This window comes from Euleptes europaea, chromosome 13, assembly GCF_029931775.1.
Source record: "Euleptes europaea isolate rEulEur1 chromosome 13, rEulEur1.hap1, whole genome shotgun sequence".
Classification (NCBI taxonomy): Eukaryota; Metazoa; Chordata; class Lepidosauria; order Squamata; family Sphaerodactylidae; genus Euleptes; species Euleptes europaea.
In genome coordinates, this window is record NC_079324.1 from 5728635 (window position 1) to 5753668 (window position 25034).

General features: G+C 44.5%; 2 protein-coding genes across 2 annotated transcripts in view; one reads left to right on the forward strand and one right to left on the reverse strand.

Moving 5' to 3' along the window:
* Positions 1-12815, reverse strand: part of ATP7A (ATPase copper transporting alpha) — a 50675-nt gene extending 37860 nt beyond the window's left edge. Inside the window, exons 1-4 of the mRNA XM_056859170.1 lie at positions 12679-12815; positions 6957-7446; positions 5428-6165; positions 3945-4169 (exon numbers count right to left, since the gene is read on the reverse strand). Of these exons, the coding sequence (XP_056715148.1) occupies positions 3945-4169; positions 5428-6165; positions 6957-7446; positions 12679-12798 (1573 nt within the window). The 5' untranslated portion in view covers positions 12799-12815. The remainder of the gene's footprint in view (positions 1-3944; positions 4170-5427; positions 6166-6956; positions 7447-12678) is intronic.
* The window catches only part of MAGT1 (magnesium transporter 1), a 119625-nt gene that overhangs the window by 35905 nt on the left and 58686 nt on the right, over positions 1-25034 (forward strand). The gene's annotated exons all lie outside the window — the stretch shown is intronic.

Here is a 25034-nt window from a genome sequence, read left to right on the forward strand (position 1 = left end):
CTTTCGTTTCTATCGCTGACTACGCTCAAAAACAATCCTGCATACCAAAGCCCGTTTAAAGCTCTAAAAACAGTCCTGAAAACAGCAACTATGTTTGTGTTCTGTAATCACTTGCAAATATCCTTGCCTTTATACTGCTGAGTGTTAAGCAGTAAGCTCATTGCTGTCACCTTTCCCTTCATGCTCTGTAATACCTATTTAACCAGTAAAGCCATCTTCTTTAAATCTAACTGTCTCTGCTGTGGTTTCTAGTTCAATGGGCCAAAAGCTTACATTGTGACAGCAATCCCCATCACCCTTTTCACCAGTCAGGCTGGAGCCCAGGAGGGTTCGCCTGCCACTCGGATGGGAGCTAAGACAGAGCTTTAAATCTAACTGTCTCTGCTGTGGTTTCTAGTTCAATGGGCCAAAAGCTTACATTAACTAGCTATTCACTGCTTCAGTTGTCCTCTTGGGAAAAAGCCAAGCGCTGATGGGGCCAAGTGAACCCCTTCCTGAACAGAGTTCCGCCTATCACCTCAGCTTCTTGTGCAGCCACCAAAGACGCTTCAGACAGAGGGAAAAGAGTCAGCAAAGAGCGAAGGGATAGATTCCTATAGCAGGAGGAAGATACCTTGGCCCTAGACCACTGACAGTTTCAAAGGCCAAAACCAGCATTCCAAATGGGGCCCACAACCTAGCTAGCAGTCCTGGCCTGGGTGACTCCATCATCTGCAGCTAGATGGGTGACAATCCAAGAACAGGGCTTCTTGGTTATGGCACCAAAACTGTGGAATATTCCCTCCCCAGGGAGATTCATCCATCCCCCTCTACCACTACCATTACCTTCCACCAGTAGGTGTAGGGCTTTGTTTCGTTTGGCATTCCTTCAGTGACCTCTTCTTCCTGTTTTTAATTGTTGTTTAGCTATAGAGTGGAAAGGCGGGATAAAAATGTTTTAAATAAATCAAACGATGTTGGCAAAAAACTGGAGCAGCCATCATGCTGTAGTGGTTAAGAGTGGCGGACTCTAGAGAACTGGGTTGGTTTTCCCACTCCTTCACATGAAACCTGCTGGGTGTCCTTGGGCCAGTTGCAGTTCTCTCTAAACTCTCAGCCCCACCTACCTCACAAGGTGTCTATTGTGGGGAGAGGAAGGGAAGGTGATTGTAAGCCACTCTGAGAGTCCTTAAAGGTAGAGAATAGCGGGGTATAAAAACCAACTTTTCTTCTTTTGAGAACTTTCCCACTACAGAAAAGGCCCTGCCCTCCTAATTACCAGCCCTTGCCTCTGAGACTGGGGAGAAGAATAATTGAGTCTCTGATGTAGATCTTAATCTTTGGCTGGCTCACTTACTTAAGGTGCCCTAGGTCAGAGCCCTTTTAGGGCTTTAAAGGAATGCATCAGCATACTGAATTGTTCACTTCATTTACAACTGCCTTTCTCCCCAATGGGGACCCAAAACAGCCTGCACTGTTCTCTTCCCCATTTTATTCTCACAACCCGGTGAAGCTGAAAGTGTGTGTTTGCTCCAAGATCAACCAGCAAGCTTCCCTGGCAGAGGGGGAATTTGGACCTGGGTCTCCCAGATCCTACTCCAAAACTTGAATCACCACATCGGCTCTCAAACCCATGATGCCCTTCAAGCTGGAAACAAATTAGCAACCTAAGAATTGTGTTCAGAATTGAACTGACAGCCAGTGAAACAACTTCCATAACTACCAAGAGATTTTCTCGTACACAGGTACTACTTAGCAACTTTGCAAGAGACTACGCCTGGATAGCCATGTTCATCTTATTACTTTAATTATTCATCGACCTAGTTTCAGCTTTTAAAATACAGTCATTATTAGCTTCAACATGTCACAATAGTTTGCTTTTGCTTCTGAGTTAATTAGCCTGCTGCAGAGGAATCTCAGCACAATAATGACACCTGACCTATAAAAGGATGCATCCCACAAAAGCACTTGATCTAACGCAGCCTCACAATTGGCTGCTTACCTGGAAGGAGCAACTGCCTTCAAACAAGCAGCGGAGCGGTCTCCAGCATCTGCCCTCTCCGCTGCTGCAGACCCCTTGCAAGCCCTCCCCAGTCCTTCACTACCAGAACTGTCAGCCATTATAATGCTACACTAGATTCCCCCTACCAGGTTCTCGGTTGCTAATCTTTTAGCGGGGAGAAAAACAAGGCTGGCAGCAGCCAGGAATTGGAACAAAACACAATGGAAGATGTCACACCCTTTTTCAATCTCCAGAGCAGCTGGAACAAGAGCCACACAGTCCCATACTGGCTGCCTGCACATATTCATCTCTTTATCAGCTGAGCAAGACAGATGGAAAGGAAGAGGCAAAGATGCGCACACAGCACTGGTGCTGTGAACAGGTAAGGAAAAGGTAGACAGCTTCTTCCTGAAGACTTATACTCAAGGCTATTCTCACAGGTATACGTCAGTGTGTGAAAAGCAGGACCCAAAACAAGCTCAGAATGCTGAGGACTCCCTCGAAAACAGCACATTTGCAGACTTTGGCGGAAGCAGTGCACACCAGAGAAACCAGAGAAAGCACCAAGTTCTAAATCCGGACTGGGATTCATTCCATCCAAGGGTTCTACATCTGTCAAACTGCATAGGACTTCCGGGTTGACAGGGAATGCTCCTCCCCATTTTCCTGGAGTCCACGGAGACCACAAACATGAGGGATTTTTTAAGACCCACAACTCCAAGAATCAGGGACTGTGGGGGAAAATTCACTCACATTTTACAGATTGAGAATAACAAAACAGCTGCTACTGTCAGACTCTGAGACACAGAAAACAAAAAACAAATTCCTTCAAGACAAGCCCCTTACTGAGCCCCTCTCCCCAAAATCTTGGGAAAATTAAATATACTTTCTGGCACCAAAAGGACTTGTGTAAAAGTATAAGGGGTTTATTATAGTATTGATATTTTTGTTTCCATGTGTGTGATCTGCAGCATTTCTGAATTGTGGGGTCACAGAAGTCCCATGGGGCTTGAGGGAGGGGCCAGAGCACCTGATCTGCATGCAGAAAATCCTAAACGTATCTTCTGGTAAAGGATCAGGTAGCAGGTGATGCTGAGTCACAACACACAATTTCAGCTGGAGACCAGCAGTGACGGGCAAATTCATGTTTGCTTGTAAACAATTAAAAAACAAAACAAAACCTTGGTGTTCACAGTTTCCACAGAAAAAACTGGGAAAGAAAACCAAAAGTACAAACTTCCCTCCGATGCTTACTGGGTATCCTCATAGTTCAAATTTTGATCAGAGCATGGGGGGGGGGGGTGCTACAAGGAACTCAGTGCTCAAGAGGGCAAGACCAGGAATTTGGCACCAGTTTGCTCTCATTCTGCCACCCAAAAGCTAGCATCTCCCCTCACTCCACCATCCCTTGAGCAGGTTAATGCCAGTCTTTAAAAGCCACACAAACAGAATACTTAATGGACCTACGTATTTGGGAGATCTGACTCCTGACACTTTTTTTAAAAACCTGGAAATCAGACATGGGGGGGGGGTTGGATTGTGGCTATAGCGCTTGCAAAATAGAGACTGAATTCTTTGGGGGAAGTGAAAGAAGGAGAAATCTTTCTTGATTTTTTTATTACACTGACAGGGGAAGAAGTAAAATATGGGCTCCCCCCCTTCTAGGGCCAATTTACATCATAAAATTTATACAGGAGAAAAGAGTTTCTGAACCACCACACTGCCATATATCCCCCCTCCTGCTTTTTAAGGTTTACAGCACATCAGGTGGCCCATTCACCAGCCTCACCTGTAACCTGTGGTTTGTCCCTTATGCTGCATTTGGGGTTTGATACCTCAGTTTAAATGTTCATCTAATTTTCTCTACAGCACCAGTAACAATTTTTAATGGTTTTTAATTATATTTTATGCTCTTACTGAAAACCACCTTAGGTAAAAAACAAACTGGAAAACATCTTCTCACCATTTTCTCTCTTCAGATTCCTTTCAATGTTCGCCACACACGAAGCACACGTCATGCCAGTGACTTGAATGTAACACTTGGACGGCTCCTTTGATTCCTGCTTAACGTGAGCTGGTGACAACTTGGAGTGAAGTTCCACGCTGGAGAATTTATTATCCTGAGACTCTGCCAGCATTTCCTGTGAGGGCTGTGTTTGTAGCGCAATGGGGTCTGACTTTGCTGGCGCTGGGAACAGAAAAGAACCATCAGCCTGACAGTTACTGCAGCTAATAGCAACAATACAAGTTCACCAACAATGATAACAAAAGCAGAACTACAGTAATTCTGTCAGAAACATTCCAGTGTTGCTGAATTTATATATGAAAAGTTCACACATATTTCTGAGAAAAATTAATGCAGTAAGAACTATCTGAAGGCACTTCTGTAATAGATGAATGGAGCTGAATAGATGGCCCTTAACACACACTCAGGGGAGACAAAAGTGATATTCTAATGGACAGCCCATTTTCAAACAAAGCAGCCCCTCTGCTCCTTGCCCAATCCTTGTGTGATGCCCCCTTCATCTCAGTGGGAATTGTGTGAAGAAGAGCCACTTGATAGATTGTGCCCCATGGGCCAGGACGCAATGTCTCTCACTCTGTCGCCTGGACAGCACACCAAATCCATCTCCAAAGGCAGCTGCTCCACCTTGTCTCATGGCAGAATTGCCTAGGTTCAGCATTAAAGGGATAGTACTGCTCAGCAGCATGTGTGTACGTGTGTGCTGAGTGCTACCAAGTCGCTTTCGACTTATGGCAACCCTATGAATCAATGGCCTCCAAAATAGCCTTGCTCAGGTCTAGTAGACCAAGGTTTGTGGCTTCCTTCATGGAGTCAATCCATCTCATGCTGGGTCTTCCTCTTTCCCCCCCACTGCTGCTTTCAACTTTTCCTAGCATTGTTGTCTTTTCCAGTGAATATGCTTCAGAAAACACTCACTTCCAAAGAGGCAATTGCATTTGCCCTTTTCCCCAATGAAAACATTTAGGTTGGTATTGGAGATAAGCAGATTCCTGCAAATCTGTCCCATTTGGGGTTTGTTCCTTCTCCATTCCTAGGGATTGAATCTGACAATCTTCCATCAACATTCACAGAAATTAACAGAAAGATAATATTCTGCCCCCTACCCCTTCACCCATTTTCCCACAGTATCTGCATTAAGTGTAGACTAATCATCATCATCATCCAATCTAAGCACTTAGAGATGATTCTGTGTCAGAACAGAGCCCAGAAATGCACTCCTGGAGGCTCTCCAAAGAGACCCTGGCATTAACAGAGACAATTCTAAGTGCTAGGACTGAGTCTCAAACTTGGCCGGACGGCTCATCAGAAGTCCTGTGGAATGGGATGCAATCAGATGAGAGTCTGAAGGAGCAGGGACCCTAATTTATTTGTAACACCCGAACTAATCAGTTGTCTCAGACTCATCCTCAGATGGTATTACCTATTAAGGATGCATCAAAACCCATGTCCTCAATTGCAGTTCTTAAGTCATCTGGCGAGGTCAGCATGGGGTCATATTCGATAGTCCCGTTATGATGCAGAAGTGACACACATATTGATTTCACACCTGGTTTCTGGGAAATTACACCCTCGATAGACTGCACACAAGAATTGCAGGTCATTCCCTCTATATTTATCACAGTAACGATTGTCAGGGGATGCATGGTGCTGCTGACATCTTGCAAAGGAGACTTCACTGGAGACTGAGGTGTGTTCAACAGTTCAGTGTTTTCAGGCATATCAAGAAGGCTGACCTTAAAAGTCCCTGGTGATACTGATTCTATGGCTCTTCTTAGTGCACTGATGCTGATTAGGCTGGGATTGTACTTTACACCAGCAGATTTGTCTTCTAAAGAAACTGCTATGCTGATTACTGCGGGGAGTGCTGATATGGTACTCTGAATATTGAAGACGCATGAATTACAGTGCATGCCATCAACCCTGAATTTAACAGTCTTTAAACAGTGAGCATGCTCTGGGTTTTCCCGAAGAGCTCTTTCCAAGCATCTGGTATGCGTGTTCTTTAGTTGCTCTACATCAATAGCACCTAGCTTGATGGGCCTAGGCTGTTTTTTTATAGATGCCTTAAAACCTGCAGCTTCAATTTGGTTTTTAATTTCTTCCGATGTGATGAGATGAGGCTGAAATACCACCACAGCTTCCTGAGCGTCCAGGGAAACTAGGAGATAAATGGGGAGAAACATCAGTGTTGCTGTCACATAATATCCAGCTTAAAATCTCTGGTTACAAAAAGGGTACACTACAGGTAGGTCTCCTTCCATGTTAAGGATTCGATACAACCATAAGTAATCCATAAATAGCCTGTAAGATAATCCATGCTCACTGTGCATCAAATGGATCAAGTACAATAGCCAACAGTGCAAAGTGCAGCCTGCGGCCCAAACCTGGCAAAGCAGGACACAACCGAGTAACACATCAGCAGGGGGTGAGGCTCAAGCTGCCAGTGCGGGAGAAGCCTGACAAGTATTCTCCTCCCCACCCCCCACAGGCAATGCAGTTGAGTCATACCGTGTGGGCAGGAATGCTACCCAACTGGAATGAGCCCCTTACCTGCTTGCCTAGCTCTGGCCCTAGGAAGCACAACTGGATTTTGTTTCTTGGTCTTGCTAGAGTGACGGAAAGCTGAAGACTTTTTTGATGCACAGAGACTAGGGAGGGGCCATAGCTCAGAGGCAGAGGACCTACTTTGCATGCGGAAGACCCCAGGTACATTCCTCACACCTCCAGTTAGCACAGTATACGTGGGTAGCAAAGCATGAGAAGGACATTGAAGAGCTGCTGCCAGTCAGCTGTAGTACTGAACTAGATGGACTTGTCTGTATAGGACAGCTTCAGATGTTCACAGACTACTGGGGGTTTCAAAAGAGCTTGTAGAAACCATCTTAACATCTATAAAAGCCAGAAAAATCATCAGGGTTAAAATCAAACTTCAAAATTATCTTTAATTACCTTTAATTCGGGTGACCCCTTGTAGTTTGCCAATCTTTCCTTCAATGGTACTAGTGCAGGAATGGCACGTCATCCCCTCTACTTTCATCCTGAGCACAACATCACTGGGTTGGGGCAAGCTCAAATCTTCGTACCTTTCTGGATTACTCCCATGTGCTGTATTAGCTGAACTTATTTCTTGTAGTCTTTGACTGACCTGCTCATTGTTTATAATTGAAGACACAAATGTTACAACTAGAGATTTTTTGTCAAAAGAGATTTTCACATCCAAGATGCCTTTGGTCTTCAGGAGGTTGATGCGGATGTGTTCACATGTTAAACTTGATTGAGCCGAAATTGTAAGAAAAAGAGTGTCTGGTAAAATGGGCTGCGGATTCATATCAGCAACAGTGGCAGAAAATCCCATGTCATCTATAACTTCCTTTAGTGCCTCTGGAGTTTGCAGTTTAGGATTGTAAATAATGGCTGCATTCTTATCTTTCAGTGAAACCTTGTCAGGAAAGAGAGAGAAAACATACCTGACAACTTGGCCAACCCAAGATTTAGAACAGTTGAAGGCGGCATTAACATATCACACAGCTTTGTCCTATTATAATGACCATTTGGACAGGAGTTTCGCTCACATGAGGAGGAAGTATAAGATTGTACCTATGAAACCACAAATTAACTTGGAATTATCTGTAAGACAAGACGACTAGCTACAAGATGAACCACAATCAAAGTGGCCAGACTATTTCAGAATCCCACACACAATAATACAGTATTAATTTCTCATACAGTACTTTCTGCAGTGTCTTAAGTAGCAATCCACACACAGCCCCAATAGCCAGGAACACACTAAGCTCTGTTATACAAAGAAATCCAAATAGATTGCCTCAGACAAAACACTCAGATACATTTAGTACTTAAGAGCGAAAGAAATCAAGAAAACTGTTTTTCAAAAGCTTTTTGAGGTACATAACTGGTGGCCAGCTCACAGGAGTAAGAGAAAAACAACAGAAGGTTTGAAATTCTACTTTATGAGAGAGAAAAAGGAAAGGAACTGTTAAAAGGTTGTGTTAAAAGGATAAAGGACTAAACATTACAGGGGGAAACAGTTTGACAACTACAAATCTCATAGTAACAGTCTAAGAATTAGCACACCTATTAAAGGGTGGGGGAAACTTTGCAACACTGGTGGCTATGGTGAAAAAGTATGTGGCTAGTGAAATCTCAGAAGCCAGGAATGAACCTGACCAGGGAAGTTCTCGTTCCTATTAACTGTAGTTAAAATGTGACAATGACAATTGTCTTTTTTGGTTTATAATGAGGTGCACACTCCTAATGTAATGCCAGCCTGGTCCAGAAAGAAATATTTTAACTACATTCCTTGAATGTGTACTTATACATTTCTATATATATTTTAGCAACACTCACTTGTATTACACCTTACAATACATACCCGGGCTGACACTAAATGATTATATTTGTTTATGAAATTTTGTGTGTGCAAAATATGTTGTATTAGACCACTGAAGAAGGCCTGAGGGCCAAAATGCATTTGGCATGTTGTTTTATATTATCAACCCTGTATCTGTTGCCACATGGGCTTGTTTTTAATATATGCATAAGCTCTTTATAATAAATATATTTCATTGTTTTATGTTTATCAACTGGACAAAGATAGTGAGGGGTCTGGAGATCAAGTCCTATGAGGAAAAGTTGAAAGAGCTCGGTATGTTTAGCTTGGAGAAGAGACGATTGGGAGGGGACATGATAGCCATCTTCAAGTATCTGAAGGGCTGTCATATAGAGGATGGTGCAGAGTTGTTTTCTGTTGCCCCCAAAGGTTGGACCAGAACCAACGGGTTGAAATTAAATCAAAAAGAGTTTTTTTGTCTAAACATTAGGAAGAACCACAGAGTGGTTCCTCAGTGGAACAGGCTTCCTTGGGAAGTAGTGGGCTCTCCTACTTTGGAGGTTTTTAGGCAGAGGCTAGATGGCCATCTGACAGCAATGCTGACTCTATGATACATTATGAATTTAGGCAGATCAGGAGAGGAAGGACAGGAATGGATGAGCCAGTGCTCGGCTCTTGTGGTCCTTTCTTACATGCCCAGGGAAATGCCAATTGAGCAGTCGGTTTGATAAAATCTCATTTTCAGATAGGCTATGCGTCTGTGCATCAGGAGCAATTGAAACAATAGATCACCTTCTGTTATTTTGTGATCTATGGGCTACACCCAGGGCCACCTGGATTGCGCCCATTTTATCTAGATATCATCTTCCTGCTGACTCTGGGGTGGTTCCATTTCTGTTGGGCGATGCTGACCCAGAAATAACCAAATATGTCGTGAAATATTTGGTAATAATAGTTTCCTTAAAGGCACGACAAAGCTAAAGTATTGTTAACTAGTGATATTACTATTGTGGTTATTGTTATGCCTGTAAAGTAACTCATTTATTGGTAATTGTCATTTTGATTTTAAAGTGTTTCAAGTATTTTAAGAATTTAAAGTTACTGCTGCTGTACATTATAATAATCTATAATGTTAAAAATATTTTATCTTATGCACGTTGTGCTCAAGACCTTTGGTCAGATGAGCCTGAAATAAAAGGAAAGGAAATGCCAATCACCACTTTGGGGTTAGGAATTAATTTTCCTCCAGGTCAGATTGGCCAGGGATCCTGGAGATTTTTTGCCTTCCTCAGGGCATTGAGTAGGGGTCACGTGGGGAGTGGGGGGGGGGAGGAGAGGTAGCTGTGAATTTCCTGCATTGTGCAGAGGGTTGGACAAAATTACTCTTGGAGCCCCTTCCAGCTGTATGTTTCCATATTTGAAAGTAAACTCTAATCAAGAAAAAGTACAGAATGAAATTTAACATGGAAAATTCAATTCAATCAAGAAAGGTACAGAGACCATACATGTTTCGGTGTCTCTTGAAAACAACTTTTTCTTTTGCCCTTCTGATTGCAGTTTGAAACATAAATGTTTCTGCCAAGAAACTGTTCATGCATCGGATGACAAAGTGAGCTCTACTCACAAAGGTTTATGCTCAAATAAGTTCTGTTAGACTTTAAGATGCCACTAGACTCTTAGCTAAACATATCTGGTGATAATTAGGCTATTAGAGAAGCACAAGGCAGGGAGGGGGAGAAGAGAGGCAGCTGCACAGCACACTTGGTGCAGTCAGGATGATGAAGGTTTGCACACGACTGGACACTCATCACTTACAGAGAACAACATCGAGGACAGGTGGCTGAGCTCTCCTGTTGCTGTCTACTTAAACGACACCGAGGTACAGCTTTTAAAAACTCTGTTTAACCCGTATGAGATTTCCACCATTCTCTCTTAAGTTGCTAAAAGAAACCTGAAAAAACTGGTTGTCTTTCTTTTGAAGCCAGATAGGTGTAAGCGATATTGCGATGGAATATAGCTAGGAAGCCTTGTGCCCTCTTACCATGCTAAGCGATACAAAAGCAACCCTCTTCCCATTCTAACATCTGGTTAACCAAAACCTGCTGCTCTAGAAAAGCAGCAGCATTTCTGATAAGCTGCCTCTGGGAACTGAACCAGCACCCCAGGAAGATGGTTCATCAAAGTTGGCTCCATTGGTAGAAGGCATCTAAAGATTTCACAAAGCAAGATATATAGCAAGCAGCAGTGATTTACTACTCAAACCTTTAGCCCCACATGGTCTTGCTAATGACACTAGTCTTTCAAATCAGACAGGATAAATGTCTCAAATTGGATCTACTCCCAGCATATTGGTTTTTGAAAGGACAAACCAATACCATTCAAGAATCCATTACATTAACTTCAAATTTTACATTTTCCTCAGGCAAGACACAACCACAATGATCTAATTAAATAAGTGTAATCTCTTTAAGCACCATTGCTTCTCTGTTCTGCTTCTGTTTCTGACTGCCTTGCGTGGATTTATCTACAATTAAATCCAAGTACAGGCTCTCAAAACAACATTGCCCTTAGACCAGGACGGCCACCTTTAAGAGGACATGAGAAGCCAAAGGTCATTTTCCAGAAGGTAAGATATCAATCGGCTGCTAGCAAAACCAGAACTCTTCAGGTGAAGGAGGGAGAACAAGCCTCCTTCTATTGGATGGCCTGATTAGCAGTCACCCAGTGCTCTCCTTCATGAGCAGCCAGCCATTCAGCACCAGAGGATGATGAGAGAACAAGGCCCCTCCTGTTGTTCCAGCTATGCTCAGCAGGACCACCAGCTATTTCCAACTAGGGTCCACATACAAACTGCAGAGCAGGAGTGAGTCTCTTGCAATAAATGCATGCAGGAGTCTTGCGGGCACTTGACAGACTAACCAATTCTTACTCTAGCAGAAACATTCACTGAGTGGAGCCCACTCTCTCAGATGTTTAGGGGAATCCTTCATCAGCAGATTACTTACAAGTGACATGAAAAAAGAAAGCTGTAAGCCACAGTCAAGAGGCCACAAAGTGCAAGAAGCTCAGGATTTCACAGTCTCTTGGAAACCTTGGGCATAATTTAAAGTAACTTCTTTATGAAAACACTCATAGCCTAACTTTCCCATTTGGCTCACGGCAACTTCTTACACACAACATGAGCCAGCCAGCAGAGACCAGACGCCAGCCAGAAGGGCTGCCTCTGCCCATAACTGTCCAGCCTGCCAGTTAAGATCTGCCTCCCAAGCCCTGTTGCCTGTGACCTCCACCTAAAGAGGTGATGCGGGTGGACATTCAAGACAGGACTTCTTCAGTAGTGGCATCTTGCTTTTGGAATGCCCTGATTCTTGAGGCTTGATTGGCATGTACCTTACTGTCTTTCAGATGTCAGCCCAGAACATTTCTTCCTTTTCATTCAGGCTTTTAACCAGAGGGTTTAATCTTTTTTAAGCTGCTTTACTGGTCTGCTTCTAGTTTGAGGACTGCTCTATGGATATTTTTAGGATGCTCAGTAGTAGGTTTGTGCTGTGTTTACCCACAACTTGTTTTAATATTGGCAACTGATGAACACATGAAGCTGCCTTATACTGAATCAGACCATCAAGGTCCATCAAAGTCATCAAAGCCCCTCCCCAAACAACTGATGTTGTTTTTATTATTTTTATGGTATTGTTTTACTTGTGAGCCACCAAGAGTAGATCTCCAGAGAGCCAGGATATAAATTATCTAAATAAATAACAACCCAAGACTATATATTTTCCAAGACTATATGTTGCTAATCTAAAAATCACTATTCAAAAAACACACACACAAATTTAAAAAGAAGGTTCCAGTATGAAACCGCTAAACTAGAATTCACTGAAAAGTCTGACTGCATTTCTTGAGACCTGAACAAAGCCAGGGGATTTCTCAGCCCTTAGAAGTGTTAGTTAAGAAGATTGCATCATCACACATTACTATATGAATTCTACATAATTGTGTCAAAACCTGGGCTTGCTATATGTTAGGGCTGGCTTTTCAACCCCGCTATTTACAACTGCTTTCTCCATACTGTGTACACGCACATACACATATGCCTGCCAACAGAAGATCCATCTCATGCAGCTGAGAAAATGGGGTCTAGCACACAAAAGCTTATGCTATAAATTGTTTTAAGGTGCCACAAGACTCTTCTTATAGTCTCTCTTTTTTCCTGGGAGCAAAATTATGAAAAGTATAAGTTAATTTTTTTTCAGAATTCCTTTTCACATTCTATGTAGCCCCCAATATGGTAGCCACAGCTAGGTTGGTTAAATTACTTACTTTAATATCGTGAACACCATTCAGTTTTCCAACATGTTTTTCAATGGTCTGCACACAAGAACTGCATGTCATCCCCTCCACACAGAAAACAACTGACTCGGCTCCTGATGGTAGATCCATTCTGTTGACAGCCTTGCATTTCTGAAATGTGCAGAGGAAAATGGCACAGATGACAAAACACACACATGCAAGAGTGGACTTCATGATCTGTGGAGAATCTCTGGGCACACAGTATACTAAAACTATCCTAATTAAATCTACTTATGTAACACGTTAACAAGAACAGTATGTGGGAGGCCAGGGGAATTCTTCTTGCTCAGGCTTTTATTGCACCCTTCATTTAGACTCCCACAAAATCTGCTGAATATGGAATGTTCATGTTTTTTGAGAGCCTCATATCTAAGCATAAATTCAACACATTTATTAGACATGTTAGTCTTGAAAACTGGATTTCTACTAGTGGAATTAGCAGCAAAACCCAGCTAAGATACCAGTTATTTACTGAATCAAAGAAGAAATGTAGTTTGAGTTGACAAGCAGCTTTTAACTATAATTCTGACAAAAGCAATAGCTAAAACTTCAACCAAAGTTTTAACCAGGCAGAATTAAAGAGAGATTGGAATGTTCTGCTGAACATTCCAATTACATTCAACTTTTCTGTGAAGCATCTGACAACCTCTTAACCTTCAACCCCAAACCTAAGTAATACTGAGCAGCATTTGCTAACCTTTATCCCTTGCTAGTTCTGTTTCACCCTCCTCATCATTTGCTAGCTTTCCAACACAAAAATCTAGACTGCAAACTCTGGGAAACAAGGACCTGCCCTTTTTTGCACTGGAAACTCTTGTAAAGCACCATGGGACACAAAATAAAGCCAATACCTGCTCCAGTAAGAACCTGCCCAATCTTAGATTACCTACACAGATCCTTCTCCAGGCGCCCATCTTCCTAAATTAGGAGATAAAGGCTGTTTGACTGTAGCACCAAAGCTGTGAGGGGTTGTGATTTTATTGTATCCTCTTATTCTTGGACTCTACGTTGGAAGTTCTTTAAGGGAATTAAAAGGTGGGGTAGAAATATTTAAGACAAATCACTGCACACATAAAGTATCTGCTCACATGAATACACTATGGTTGGTCAGTTAAAAGTATAACACAAACTCCAAGTGTACACATTTTTCACCTACAGGTAGCTGAACCCCACCACATGTCAGAAGACAGTATACAGTTCTTTTAAGTATTTACTCTTCTCTGAAAAGTGTCCTATGATGTATAGACATAAATCAGAATCAAAGTGAATGAATGTTGCAGGTATGCAGAAGCGTACCACCATCTCAGAAAGCTCTGTGCACTACTTACAAATGCATTACAGCCTGTATTGTTCCAAAAACAGCCACCAACCCTTTTGCTAGTGAGCAACTGTAGAATCACCTGTATGTGGAAATCCTCAGAAACCCTAAACCAAATAATAAACATGTGGTCATTCAGAAACAAGCAATCCCAGCTTTTATGTTTCATATTTGCTTGGGAAGAACTGGAACACTGATATAGAAACATCTCAGCTGCATCACTTCCCAGTATTAAAAAACCCAGAAATACAGGTCTCTTTTACATTTACTCTATAGATCAGGGGTGGGGAATCTTTTTTCCACCAAGGGCCATTTGGATATTTATAACATCATTAGCGGGCCATACAAAATTATCAACTCAAAAATTAGCAGACCAAGCCCCAAGCAGGCAGCTAACCCAGATGACCCGGCGAGGGCAAGCAGGCAGGCATCCAACCGGTGGTGCACTTGCCCACCTGGTGGCACAGGATGGTCTGTTGCACCAGCTGGGGGTAGCCGTCCAGCCACACACTGGAGTTGCTCCTGCTTCGCATGGTCGGGGCCGGACTCTACAGCCGGCTCCTGATACCTCCGCCTGCAGGGATGAAATGAGGACACACTGGCTAAGAACACCCCCGCGCATTTTGGCCCTGCCCCCTTTAGCCCCTCCATTGTCACCATTTCTGCCCCCAGCCCTCTTGTAGTACAGAGGGAATGTTTCTCCACAGCCTGGGTGGGAAAGGGTTAACAGTTTCTTGGGTGGTCCTAGCAGCTCCATAGCTAACGACTCTTCTGCAAGGGGGGGGAAGGTTCCTTTTCTCAGCAAAACAAACTTGCATCCGCCTTGAACAGAGGCTACTCCTGTCTGAGGGAGGAGGCGGACCGCCAATCTTAGATCCTTCTGAGCTAGAGATCTGCCAGGACCCACGAAGGGCCAAAACAAATGATTTCGCGGGCCTGAAGTTTCCCACCCCTGCTGTAGATAAAGATGTCCTCAAAGATGCTTGGAAATCTGCATAATCATTCTTGATCAGAACTTCAAGGTGTTAATGCAGAAGGATTTATTTCACATACAAAGGCAGAACTCAGATGTCCCTGAAACTGCAATGGGTTTCATTGTCCTTTGCAATTTATTCTCAAACCACAAGAAAGTTGTCTGAATTTGCTCTGAAATTTACCATTATAGTATGGGTTATATTAGAGCATATATTTTTCCCTCAAAAGTGAAATGTTATTACATGAAACTCTCAAGCAGCCAGGTAACTGTCATTTTAAACAGCACAGCCGGCCAGATTTATGAAGACTACAAATAGCAATATCTTTGTTTTGCTACAGAAATGTGCAGCTTAGCTTTTTATCCTGTAAGTACAGCACCACAGTAGTCCACTTCTATTAACTGGATATTTAGAAACCTATAAAATGAATAATTGAATTGTGAAGTTTCAACGCCATTGATTTAGGATTTTCTTTCCAAAGTCTCCGTTGAAAAGAGAACTTTTAAATAATTTACAACCTCACACGTCAAAGGAAAAATACAGATAATAATTTGACATACATTTTGCTCCATCTACGACTGTGAACATTATTAATATGACTCGACAGACTGCAGGGCTCAGTTGCACATATACAAATCATCCCTTCAAGAAACAGGATGTACTTCTGATCCACATGAGGAAAACAAACTAGAAGCCACAGTGATTCCCAAATGACAGGGTGAACCAGCATCTTTGCCATATTGCACCTAAATTGAAGAATGCTTCACGCCATCATGTCTAAGGCGTTGTTCTCACTGCAACTGGACCATGCCACTTCATACTGCAGGTGAGTACTCACATTAGAGGGGAAGGCCTGAAAAAATACAATGTTTTGAGAAAACCACAAACATCACATAAAGGGTGCAGCTGCACGCACTATGAACCCTAAGCAAGTGGGAGTTGGGCCAGAGTTTGAGGAGGTGCACTTGGAGGGTGCTAGGTGGAGGAGATATCTGACAATGGCAAATAGCGGTGAAGAGGTCACTATTGCCATTATCTAAAACCATGGGAAGAAGAGGCACAAGCAATTTGGCTTTCGGTGGTATCCCTGAAGACACCGTGAAGCTTCACTTCCTGGTCTGTTTACAGGAGAAGGCTCATTGATGAGATAATAGTTTTGCCTCCATAATTACAGCTTCTTTTGACTTCTCCCCTTCTTCCTATCTTTAAAAAATCCAAACGCCAACAGACCAAAACAAAAAGGGGCTTGTCTTTTCCCAGCTGCTTATTTCTCACCTAATGGTCCAAAAACTGTTAGCTAAACAACATCTTCAATAAAGATTAATTCCGCATGGCAATCACAGACCTTGAACAAGAACTTTAGGTGGTAATTAAGCAGCAGGTGCAAATGAACCATAACAACAAAAGATGATTTTTCTGTAAATAGGTCTAAAGAATAGAAAGAGGAACTGTCAGATTGTGATGCATCAGGCTGTGATTCATTTCCCATGTGATATAGCTTTATCAAATGTCATTTGTGCAGGTCCAGGTATTTTCAGTAAATATTAATTCTGTGAGATATGTTCTTTTTTTTAGGGTGAACGAAGGCTAGCATTTTCCCCAGTAAAAACAAAACACAGGATTAAGTTACAATTATGTGAAGGTTAAGCCAAAAAAAAAAAAAAGATGTAAATGGCTACAACAATAAAGTCTAACCTGAAGTGTCATTACTGTTATCTTGTGTTGGATTGCTGCAGGAAAGTCGCCAATGAGTGCCCAAGTCAACAGGCCTGCTGCTCAGCTTCCCTGGACTTCGTACTCCAAACTCCCACTTCAAGGGAAATTCTAAAGCTCTAAGCCCCAGCAACCACAGCATTCAAAAGCCAAGCAGAGTGCAAGTTCCTGGCTGGGCTGCAAAAAGATGCCCCATGTGAACACCCAAGGGGATGGCAGGAGACTTCCCCCCCTTAAAAAGCAGACCTCATCTCAGGTATTACTTCTGAAAACGCCCCTCCAAGATTTTGACCTAATAGGCATTACTGAAACTTGGTGGGATGTCTCTCATGATTGGAACATTAAGATTGAGGGGTACAACTTGTTTAAAAGGGATAGACAGATAAGGAAGGGGGGAGGAATAGCATTATATGTCAAATATGTGTATACTTGTGAAGAAATACATGAATCTCAGCATGGAAGTCTAGTCGAGAGCGGGTAAAAATAAAAGGAGTAAGAAATAATCGTGATATTATGGTGGGGGTCTGCTATCGACCACCAAACCAGGCAGAGGACTTGGATGAAACATTCCTAGACCAGATTACAAAGTCCTCAAAGAAACGGGACACTGTGGTCATGGGAGATTTTAATTACCCGGATATCTGTTGGAAGTCCAACGCTGTTAAAAATGCAAGGTACAATAAATTCCTGACTTGTCTTGCTGACAACTTCCTATTCCAGAAAGTGGACAGGGAAACAAGGGGAACTGCTATCTTAGACTTGATTCTCACCAACAGGGAAGAATTGGTTGATGAGGTTAAAGTAGTAGGCACCCTGGGTAGTAGTGACCATGTTATCTTGGAATTTACAATCTTGGGGAAAGGAAAAACTGTACATAGTCAGGCATATAGGTTGGACTTTAGGAAAGCAAATTTTAACAAGCTTAAACTTATGCTGGGTAGAAACCCATGGTCAGAAATACTTAAGGAGAAGGGAGTTCAAGGAGGGTGGGAGTTTCTTAAAAATGAAATACTGAAGGCGCAATCACAAACCATTCCTATGAGAAGGAAAAATGGGAGGAGCCTAAAGAGGCAAGGGTGGTTCCATAAACAGATTTTTTAAGAGTTGAGAAATAAAAAAGTCTCATTTAGGAAGTGGAAGGAGGGCCTGATAACCAAAAAGGAATATAAACAAATAACTAGTGCTTGTAGGGAGTGTTAGGTAAGCGAAAGCTCTATGTGAGCTTAGACTAGCGAGAGATGCTAAACACACACACACAAAGGGGTTCTTTTCCTATGTACAGAGTAAGAATAAGAACAAGGACATGATAAGCCCACTGCGGGGACCGGAAAGTGAAATTGTAACAGGAGATGAAAAGAGGGCAGAACTGCTCAATTTCTACTTTTCCTCGGTCTTTTCTTGCAAGGGAAACGGTGCTCAACATGGCATAAACAGAACACATGATGAGGGAAGGGAGTTGCAGCCTAGGATTGGCATTGGGGTAGTGCACAAACACCTAGTTGCCTTAAATGAAACAAAGTCCTCAGGGCCAGATGAACTGCATTCAAGGGTACTTAAAGAACTTGCAGATGTAATTTCTGAGCCTCTTACCATTATTCTTTAGAAGTCTTGGAGAACAGGTGAGGTGCCAGAAGACTGGAGGCAGGCAAATGTTGTCCCCATCTTCAAGAAGGGAAAAAAGGAGGATCCAGGTAACTACTGACCTATCAGCTTGACTTCTATACTGGGAAAAGTTTTTGAACAAATCATCGAACCGTCAGTCCTTAAGCACTGAGAAAGGATGGATCTGATTACTAAGAGCCAGCACGGGTTTCTCAAGAATAAATCAAGTCAGATTAATCTTATCTGCTTTTTTGAGAAAGTTACCACCTTGCTGGATCAGGGGAATGCTGTAGACATAGTTTATCTAGATTTCAGTAAGGCTTTGATAAGGTTCCCCATAATATTCTTGTTGACAAATTGGGAAAATGTGATTTAGATCCTGTTACTGTTAGGTGGATCTGTAATTGGTTGACAGATCACACCCAAAGAGTTAATGGTTAATGGTTCCTTATCCACTTGGAGAGGAGTGACTAGTGGAGTGCTTCAGGGTTCTGTCCTGGGCCCTGTTGTCAGGCATCGGCCTGGTATCCAGCAGTACCAGGTGGTGCCTCAAGGTCGGACTGTGTTTCTGTTCTAAGTTTATTATGTCTTGCTATTCCCTAGGAACAAGGGCTATCTGTGAGTTACCGTAGCCATGGGAGGCGCCCTTTTGCAGCGGGGGGAGGACGGCCAGTTGCACCCGTGTGCTTATTTCTCCAAGAGGTTTTCCCAATCCCAGCTAAACTGGCCCATTTGGGAGAAGGAGGCCGCAGCGGTGAAGACGCTTTAACTGTGTGGCGGCATTTCCTGGAAGGGGCTGACACCCCCTTCGAAGTGCATACAGATCACAAGAACTTAGAAGTCTTAACCGGGACTTGCAAACTCTCTGCCAAACAAGTGCAATGGGCAGACTTCTTTTCTAAGTTTAAGTTTGTATTATGACATGTCCCTGGGAAACAAAACCAGCTGGCTGATGCTCTATCCCGGCTTCCCCAGTACCCGAGCAAGCTGGAGCGCCCCAGAGTCTCTTCACTCCTGCACAGAGGGGTCTGGTGCCTACTTTAGCCGTACAGACCCGTGCCCAGATGCGACGGTCCCCAGAGATCACAGAAGTACCGTGCTCGACTGAAGCCCTCCTCCTGAGAAGCCGCCCGGACTCCCGCACCCGACTCCTGACGATCCTTTCCTGGAGGGGCTATCTAGTTCCTTCAGAGACACTTTGGTCCAAGGTTACCAAATGGAGCGGTCAGCTAGTGTTTTCCCCATGAATCTCGTTAAGCGGGGGGAGCTGTGGTTTAAAGACTCCAAGTTGTATGTGCCTGAAGTACTCTGGGGGGAGGTGTTGGGTGTGGGGGGAATCTGTTGTGCCCCCCCACCTTCTAGTCCGTTGTGTTTGGTCCTTCCTGCCTGCTTCACTTACCAAAAAGCAACCCAGAAAGATTTGGCTAGAAAAAGGACCTTGCATACAGAGAAGCATTCTTCCACAGTCATTCTTAAACAGCATTCAAGCAATATAAGTAGTAAACAGTTTTATTGAACTTACAAAAAGAATATGAAGCAAAGGAGAAAGCAATATTTAGTTGAACATATATTTAACAAACGTATACATACATTGACAGACATACAGAAACAAAGGCCTTTGGATCACTTCCAAAGAGAGAGATAGAGATGGCAACCATTCAAAGGGTCTGTGGTCTCTCAGTGGAAGGACAAAGAACTGGGGTTTTGGGTTGTTCCTTTATAGAGAGGAGAGGGGGTCCCATATGACCCCTCCCTGTCACATTCTTAGGAAATGAGTTTTCTGCCAATCATGACTAAATTGTTTAGAAATATCTTGTTCCATAATAATTCAATGTCAGTTTTGATATCTGATTGTTTTGTCCATCCATGTTCCCAAAACAATCTCCTCCTAGAGTGGGCAGACAATTTGCCGCCTGCTTGAATGGCCTTGATTTGGAGCTTTGGGTGACTAGCTCCTGTGCCCTTTAGGGTCAAGAGCCTAATTAGAGCTGATGTCAGCTAAAAGTCAGGTCTATAGGTGATAATGTATGTGGTCAATTTCAACCCAAACTCTTTTAATATAGATTACTAATATTTTTAATATAAACTAATGATCAATACTGAAAATTCTCGCGACATTGGGTCTTGCTCATGGGGCGAAATCAGCAGGACATTTTGGTTTTGTAAAGACGCTACACTTGCTCCGACGACAGTTTTGGTGGCCGAAAATGCGATTGGACTTGGATACCTTTGTTCGCAGCTGCCCCACCTGTGCTTCCGCCAGACGCCCCACAGGGAAACCTCCCGGGTTATTGCAGCCTTTGGAAATGCCCTCAAAACAGTGGGAAGTCATTGCCATGGATTTCATGACTGATCTTCCTCTTAGCAGGGGGAAAACAGTACTATGGGTGATGATGGATCTTTTCTTCAAGCAGGTGCATTTAGTTCCCTGTGCAGGCTTACCTTCAGCCCCGAAGTTAGATCATTTGTGTCACATGTTTTCAAATATAACGGGTTCCCGCGCAAGATAATCTCTGACCGCGGGGTTCAATATGTAGCCATGTTTTGGAGGGCTTTTCTCAAATTGGTGGGGGTGGAACAAGGACCGTCAAGTGCTTTTCACCCTCAGACAGATGGGCAGACCGAACGGGTGAATGCTGTGTTAGAGTGTTATTTACGGTGTTATGTCAATTACCATCAAGATGACTGGGTCGACCTCTTGCCTTTTGCTGAATATGCATATAATAATGCTGTGCATCAATCTACAGGTTTTAGCCCATTCTACGCAGTGTATGGGAGAGAGTTTGGCCCCCTGAGCAATATTGACGTCTCAGGGGAGGAGGGAGATGCGGACATAACCGAATGGGTCCATGCAATTCAGCCCACTTGGCCATGGTTACAAAAAAATTTGGACCAGGCGAAACGAAAGTACAAGACCCAGGCAGATAAACATCGTTCGCCTGGGTGGGAGTTCAAGGTGGGGGATCTAGTGTACCTGTCCACTAAAAACCTGTGATCTCTGCGCCCGTGCAAGAAGCTCAGTGAAAATTTCGTAGGCCCTTTTCCCATATCCAGAATCATCAACAAGGTAACCATGGAACATTCCCTTCCCAAAGCTTTTAGGAAGGTGCATTCGGTGTTCCATATCAGCCTTTTGAAATGGAGCCTTGTTTACTTACGTGAGGGCTCCTTCTGTTCTGGGATCGAAGGCATCTTGCAACTGTGGGTTTTACCATCACGTGCCCAGGGAGGCAGGACTAAAAGCTTCACTTCCTGTCTTCCTGGGCAGGATCTCCACCCATATCCAGTTTTCGGACTCGCCGAGCTAAAGGAGACAGGTAAGTGCAAAAAACAGCAACAACGCTACCCGGGATTATTAGAGTGTGAGAAGGAAATAAGAAGAAACATATTCACATGAGCACTTGGGGATACACCCGCTCGTATTGAGAGCAAGTTGACGGACGGAGGAGACGGTATAATCCCCTACAGTGTGCCCCCTGAAAACTTGAAACTGGTTTCGTTAAATTACTACCATGTCTTGGAAGTGAGCTCTGGGCGGGCAAGATGCCTTCGATCCCAGAACAGAAGGAGCCTTCACGTAAGTAAACAAGGCTCCGTTCTCGTTCTGGGCTCTCCAGGCATCTTGCAACTGTGGGATCTCCAAGAGCTACCCTGTTTGGGCGGGCTGAGGAGCTTCCAAGGCATGTTGCAGAACTCTTCTGCCGAAGGCTGCATCGGGAGAAGCCATGGTGTTAATCTTATAGTGCCTGGTGAAGGTGGACACTGATGTCCAGGTGGCTGCCTTACAAATCTCCTCCGCCAAGGCTTGTCTGTCGAAGGCTGCCGAGGCGGCAGCGCTCCGCACTGAATGAGCCGTGATCCCTTCTGGGACCGGGACCTTATTGGCTTGGTAAGCCGTAGCAATGCACTGTCTTATGGCGTAGCCAATAGCCGCCCTAGACATCTTAAGACCCTTGCTGGGGTTGGTTAAAGAGATGAACAGAGAGTCTGACCTTCTCAGGTGAGACGTACGCTTAATGTAGACCCTGAGGGTTCTCCGCAGATCCAAGTTGTGCCACTCCTTTTCCTTTGGATGGCTAGGGTTGGGGCAGAAAGATGGCAGGTGAATTTCTTGCTCCCGGTGAAACATCGAATTAACTTTTGGAACAAATGTCGGGTCCGGTCGCAGGACAACCTTGTCCCTATGAAAGACACACAAGCCCTTCCTAACTGACAATGCTCTTAATTCCGAGAGCTTCCTGGCCGAGGTAACTGCCGTTAAGAAAATTGCTTTCATTCTTAGCATCTTTAGCGGGATCTCCCTGATGGGTTCAAAGGGAGACCTAGTGAGTGCAGCCAGCACCACGTTGAGACGCCACGTAGGAAAGTGGTGTATGGTTGGAGGGCTAGTCTGGATCACTCAGGAAGGTCTGAATGTGTGGGTGCCTGGAGAGTGCAATGCCGTTAATGGAAGGAATGACCGACGATAGAGCTGCTACCTGTCTGCGTAGTGTAGCTGCTTTCAGTCCCTGTTCCACTCCGTCTTGCAAGAATTCCAGGACCTCGGGAACTCTAGGAAATAGAGGATCGACATCTTTTCTTCTGCACCAGAGAACGAAGGCCTTCCATGACAGGCCGTATACTCTTCTAGTGGTTGGCTTTCTAGCCTCGATCATGGTATTGACAATCGCTGTGCTGTATCCCTGTCCTAGGAGCCGGTTCCGCTCAACTTCCAGGCTGTCAAGAGCAGCCATTGAGGGTCTGGATGGCGCAGTGGCCCCTGAAGTAGCAGGTCTGGTATCGGGGGCAGCTCCCAAGGCTGCTGTATCGCCAGCTCCTTGAGACTGGGAAACCATGGCCTTCTTGTCCAGAATGGGGCGACCAGGATGACTGTTGCCTCCTCCTTCCGGATCTTTCTGAGTACCTTCGGGAGGATGGGAAGAGGTGGGAAGGCGAAGAGTAGTTCCGAGGGCCATGGAGACACCAGGGCATCCATCCTTTCCGCTTGTGGATGGAAGTACCTCGTGAAGAAGCGTGGGAGGAGATGATTCTCGCCCGAAGCAAACAGGTCCACTGTTGGCTGTCCGAATCTTTCCGAAATTTGGAGAAAGATGGATCTGTTGAGGGTCCATTCCCCTTCGTCGAATGTCTGGCGACTCAGCCAGTAGGCTTGGAGATTTAGGACCCCTCTGACATGTTCCGCCGAGATGGACCGGAGGTTCTTTTCTGCCCAGGTGAATATGAGGACTGCTTCCTTGTGAAGCCTTGACGACCTGGAGCCCCCTTGCTTGTTTATGTGTGCCTTGGCTGACACATTGTCCGTTCTCACAAGGACGTGACGATGGCGAAGCATGTCTTGAAACTGGATCAGGGCTAGGCGGATGGCTCTGAGCTCAAGGACGTTTATGTGAAGACCTTTTTCTGACCTTGACCACGTTCCTTGGGCTATGTGAGACAGGCATGTCGCTCCCCATCCTTCCATGCTGGCGTCCGTGTGAATCTGGATCTGATCCTCCATCAGGAAGGGCAGCCCTTTGCTGAGGTTCCTTGAGTTGTGCCACCGCAGTAGGCTGGACCGGAAGCTCTGGTCCAGTAGTAGGCTCTTGTTTAACTTCTTGGCGATCAGCTGCTGGTGAGGCTGCAGAAGACTCTGAAGCGGTCTCGAGTGGAACCTGGCCCAGGGAACACAACTCAGGCAAGAAACCATTAGACCCATCAACTTGGTTAGAAACATTACTTTCCCCGATTTTGCCCTTAGCAGTGTTAAGACGACGGATCTGATTTTTTGTATCTTGTCTGGAGGCAGGGAGACTAAATTCCTGCTGGTGCCCGGAATGACCCCTAGATGGTGTAGGCGCTGAGTGGGTGTCAATTGGCTTTTCTCCAAATTTATCAGGAAGCCATGCTCTGATAGAGTCTGTACTACCTTGTGTGTGTGGGCCTCTGCTTCCGGTACCGACCTGGAACAGATCAGCAAATCGTCCAAGTAGGGAAAAACTCTTATTCCCTCCTGTCTGAGGGTGGCCACCAAGGTTATAAGTACCTTGGTGAACACTCGAGGGGCGGAGCCCAATCCGAAGGGGAGGGCCTTGAATTGGTAATGTTTCCCTGAGTAGTAAAAGCGGAGAAACCTCCTGTGCATTGGATGAATGAGGATGTACAGGTAGGCTTCTTTCAGATCCAAGGACGTCATGAAGTCCCCTGGCTGCAGGGCCTCTATGATGGATTTCAACATCTCCATCCTGAACCTTCTGTACCTTACAGCCCTGTTCAGGGGCTTCAGGTTCAGGATAGCCCTCCAGTCCCCGTTGCGTTTTGGGACTGTAAAGAAGACTGAATAAGTCCCGCTGCCAATCTCCGTGGAGGGAACTGCCTCTATAGCCTGCATGGAAATGAGATGGTTTATGGCTGCCAGGGTTCTCTGGTGCTTTTCTTTCTTTTGTGATGTGGGGGACCTCAGGAATCTGCTTTTTGGTGTGTTCACAAACTCTATTCGATATCCCTCGGACACCACCCGGGATACCCAAACGTCTGTGTGGGGGGGGGGACCCACTTGTGGCTGAAGTGCTGCAGTCTCCCCCCCACTGCCAGTTGTTTGGCGTCATGGCTTATTGCCCTTGGAGAACTTGTCTCCCTTGGGGTGGAAATGCTGTTGGCCCTGTTGGTGACGAAAAAACTTTCCATCCACCCTGCGAAAGGAGCCCCTGGAGCTGTTCCAGCCATCTCTGCGTTGGTCTGGT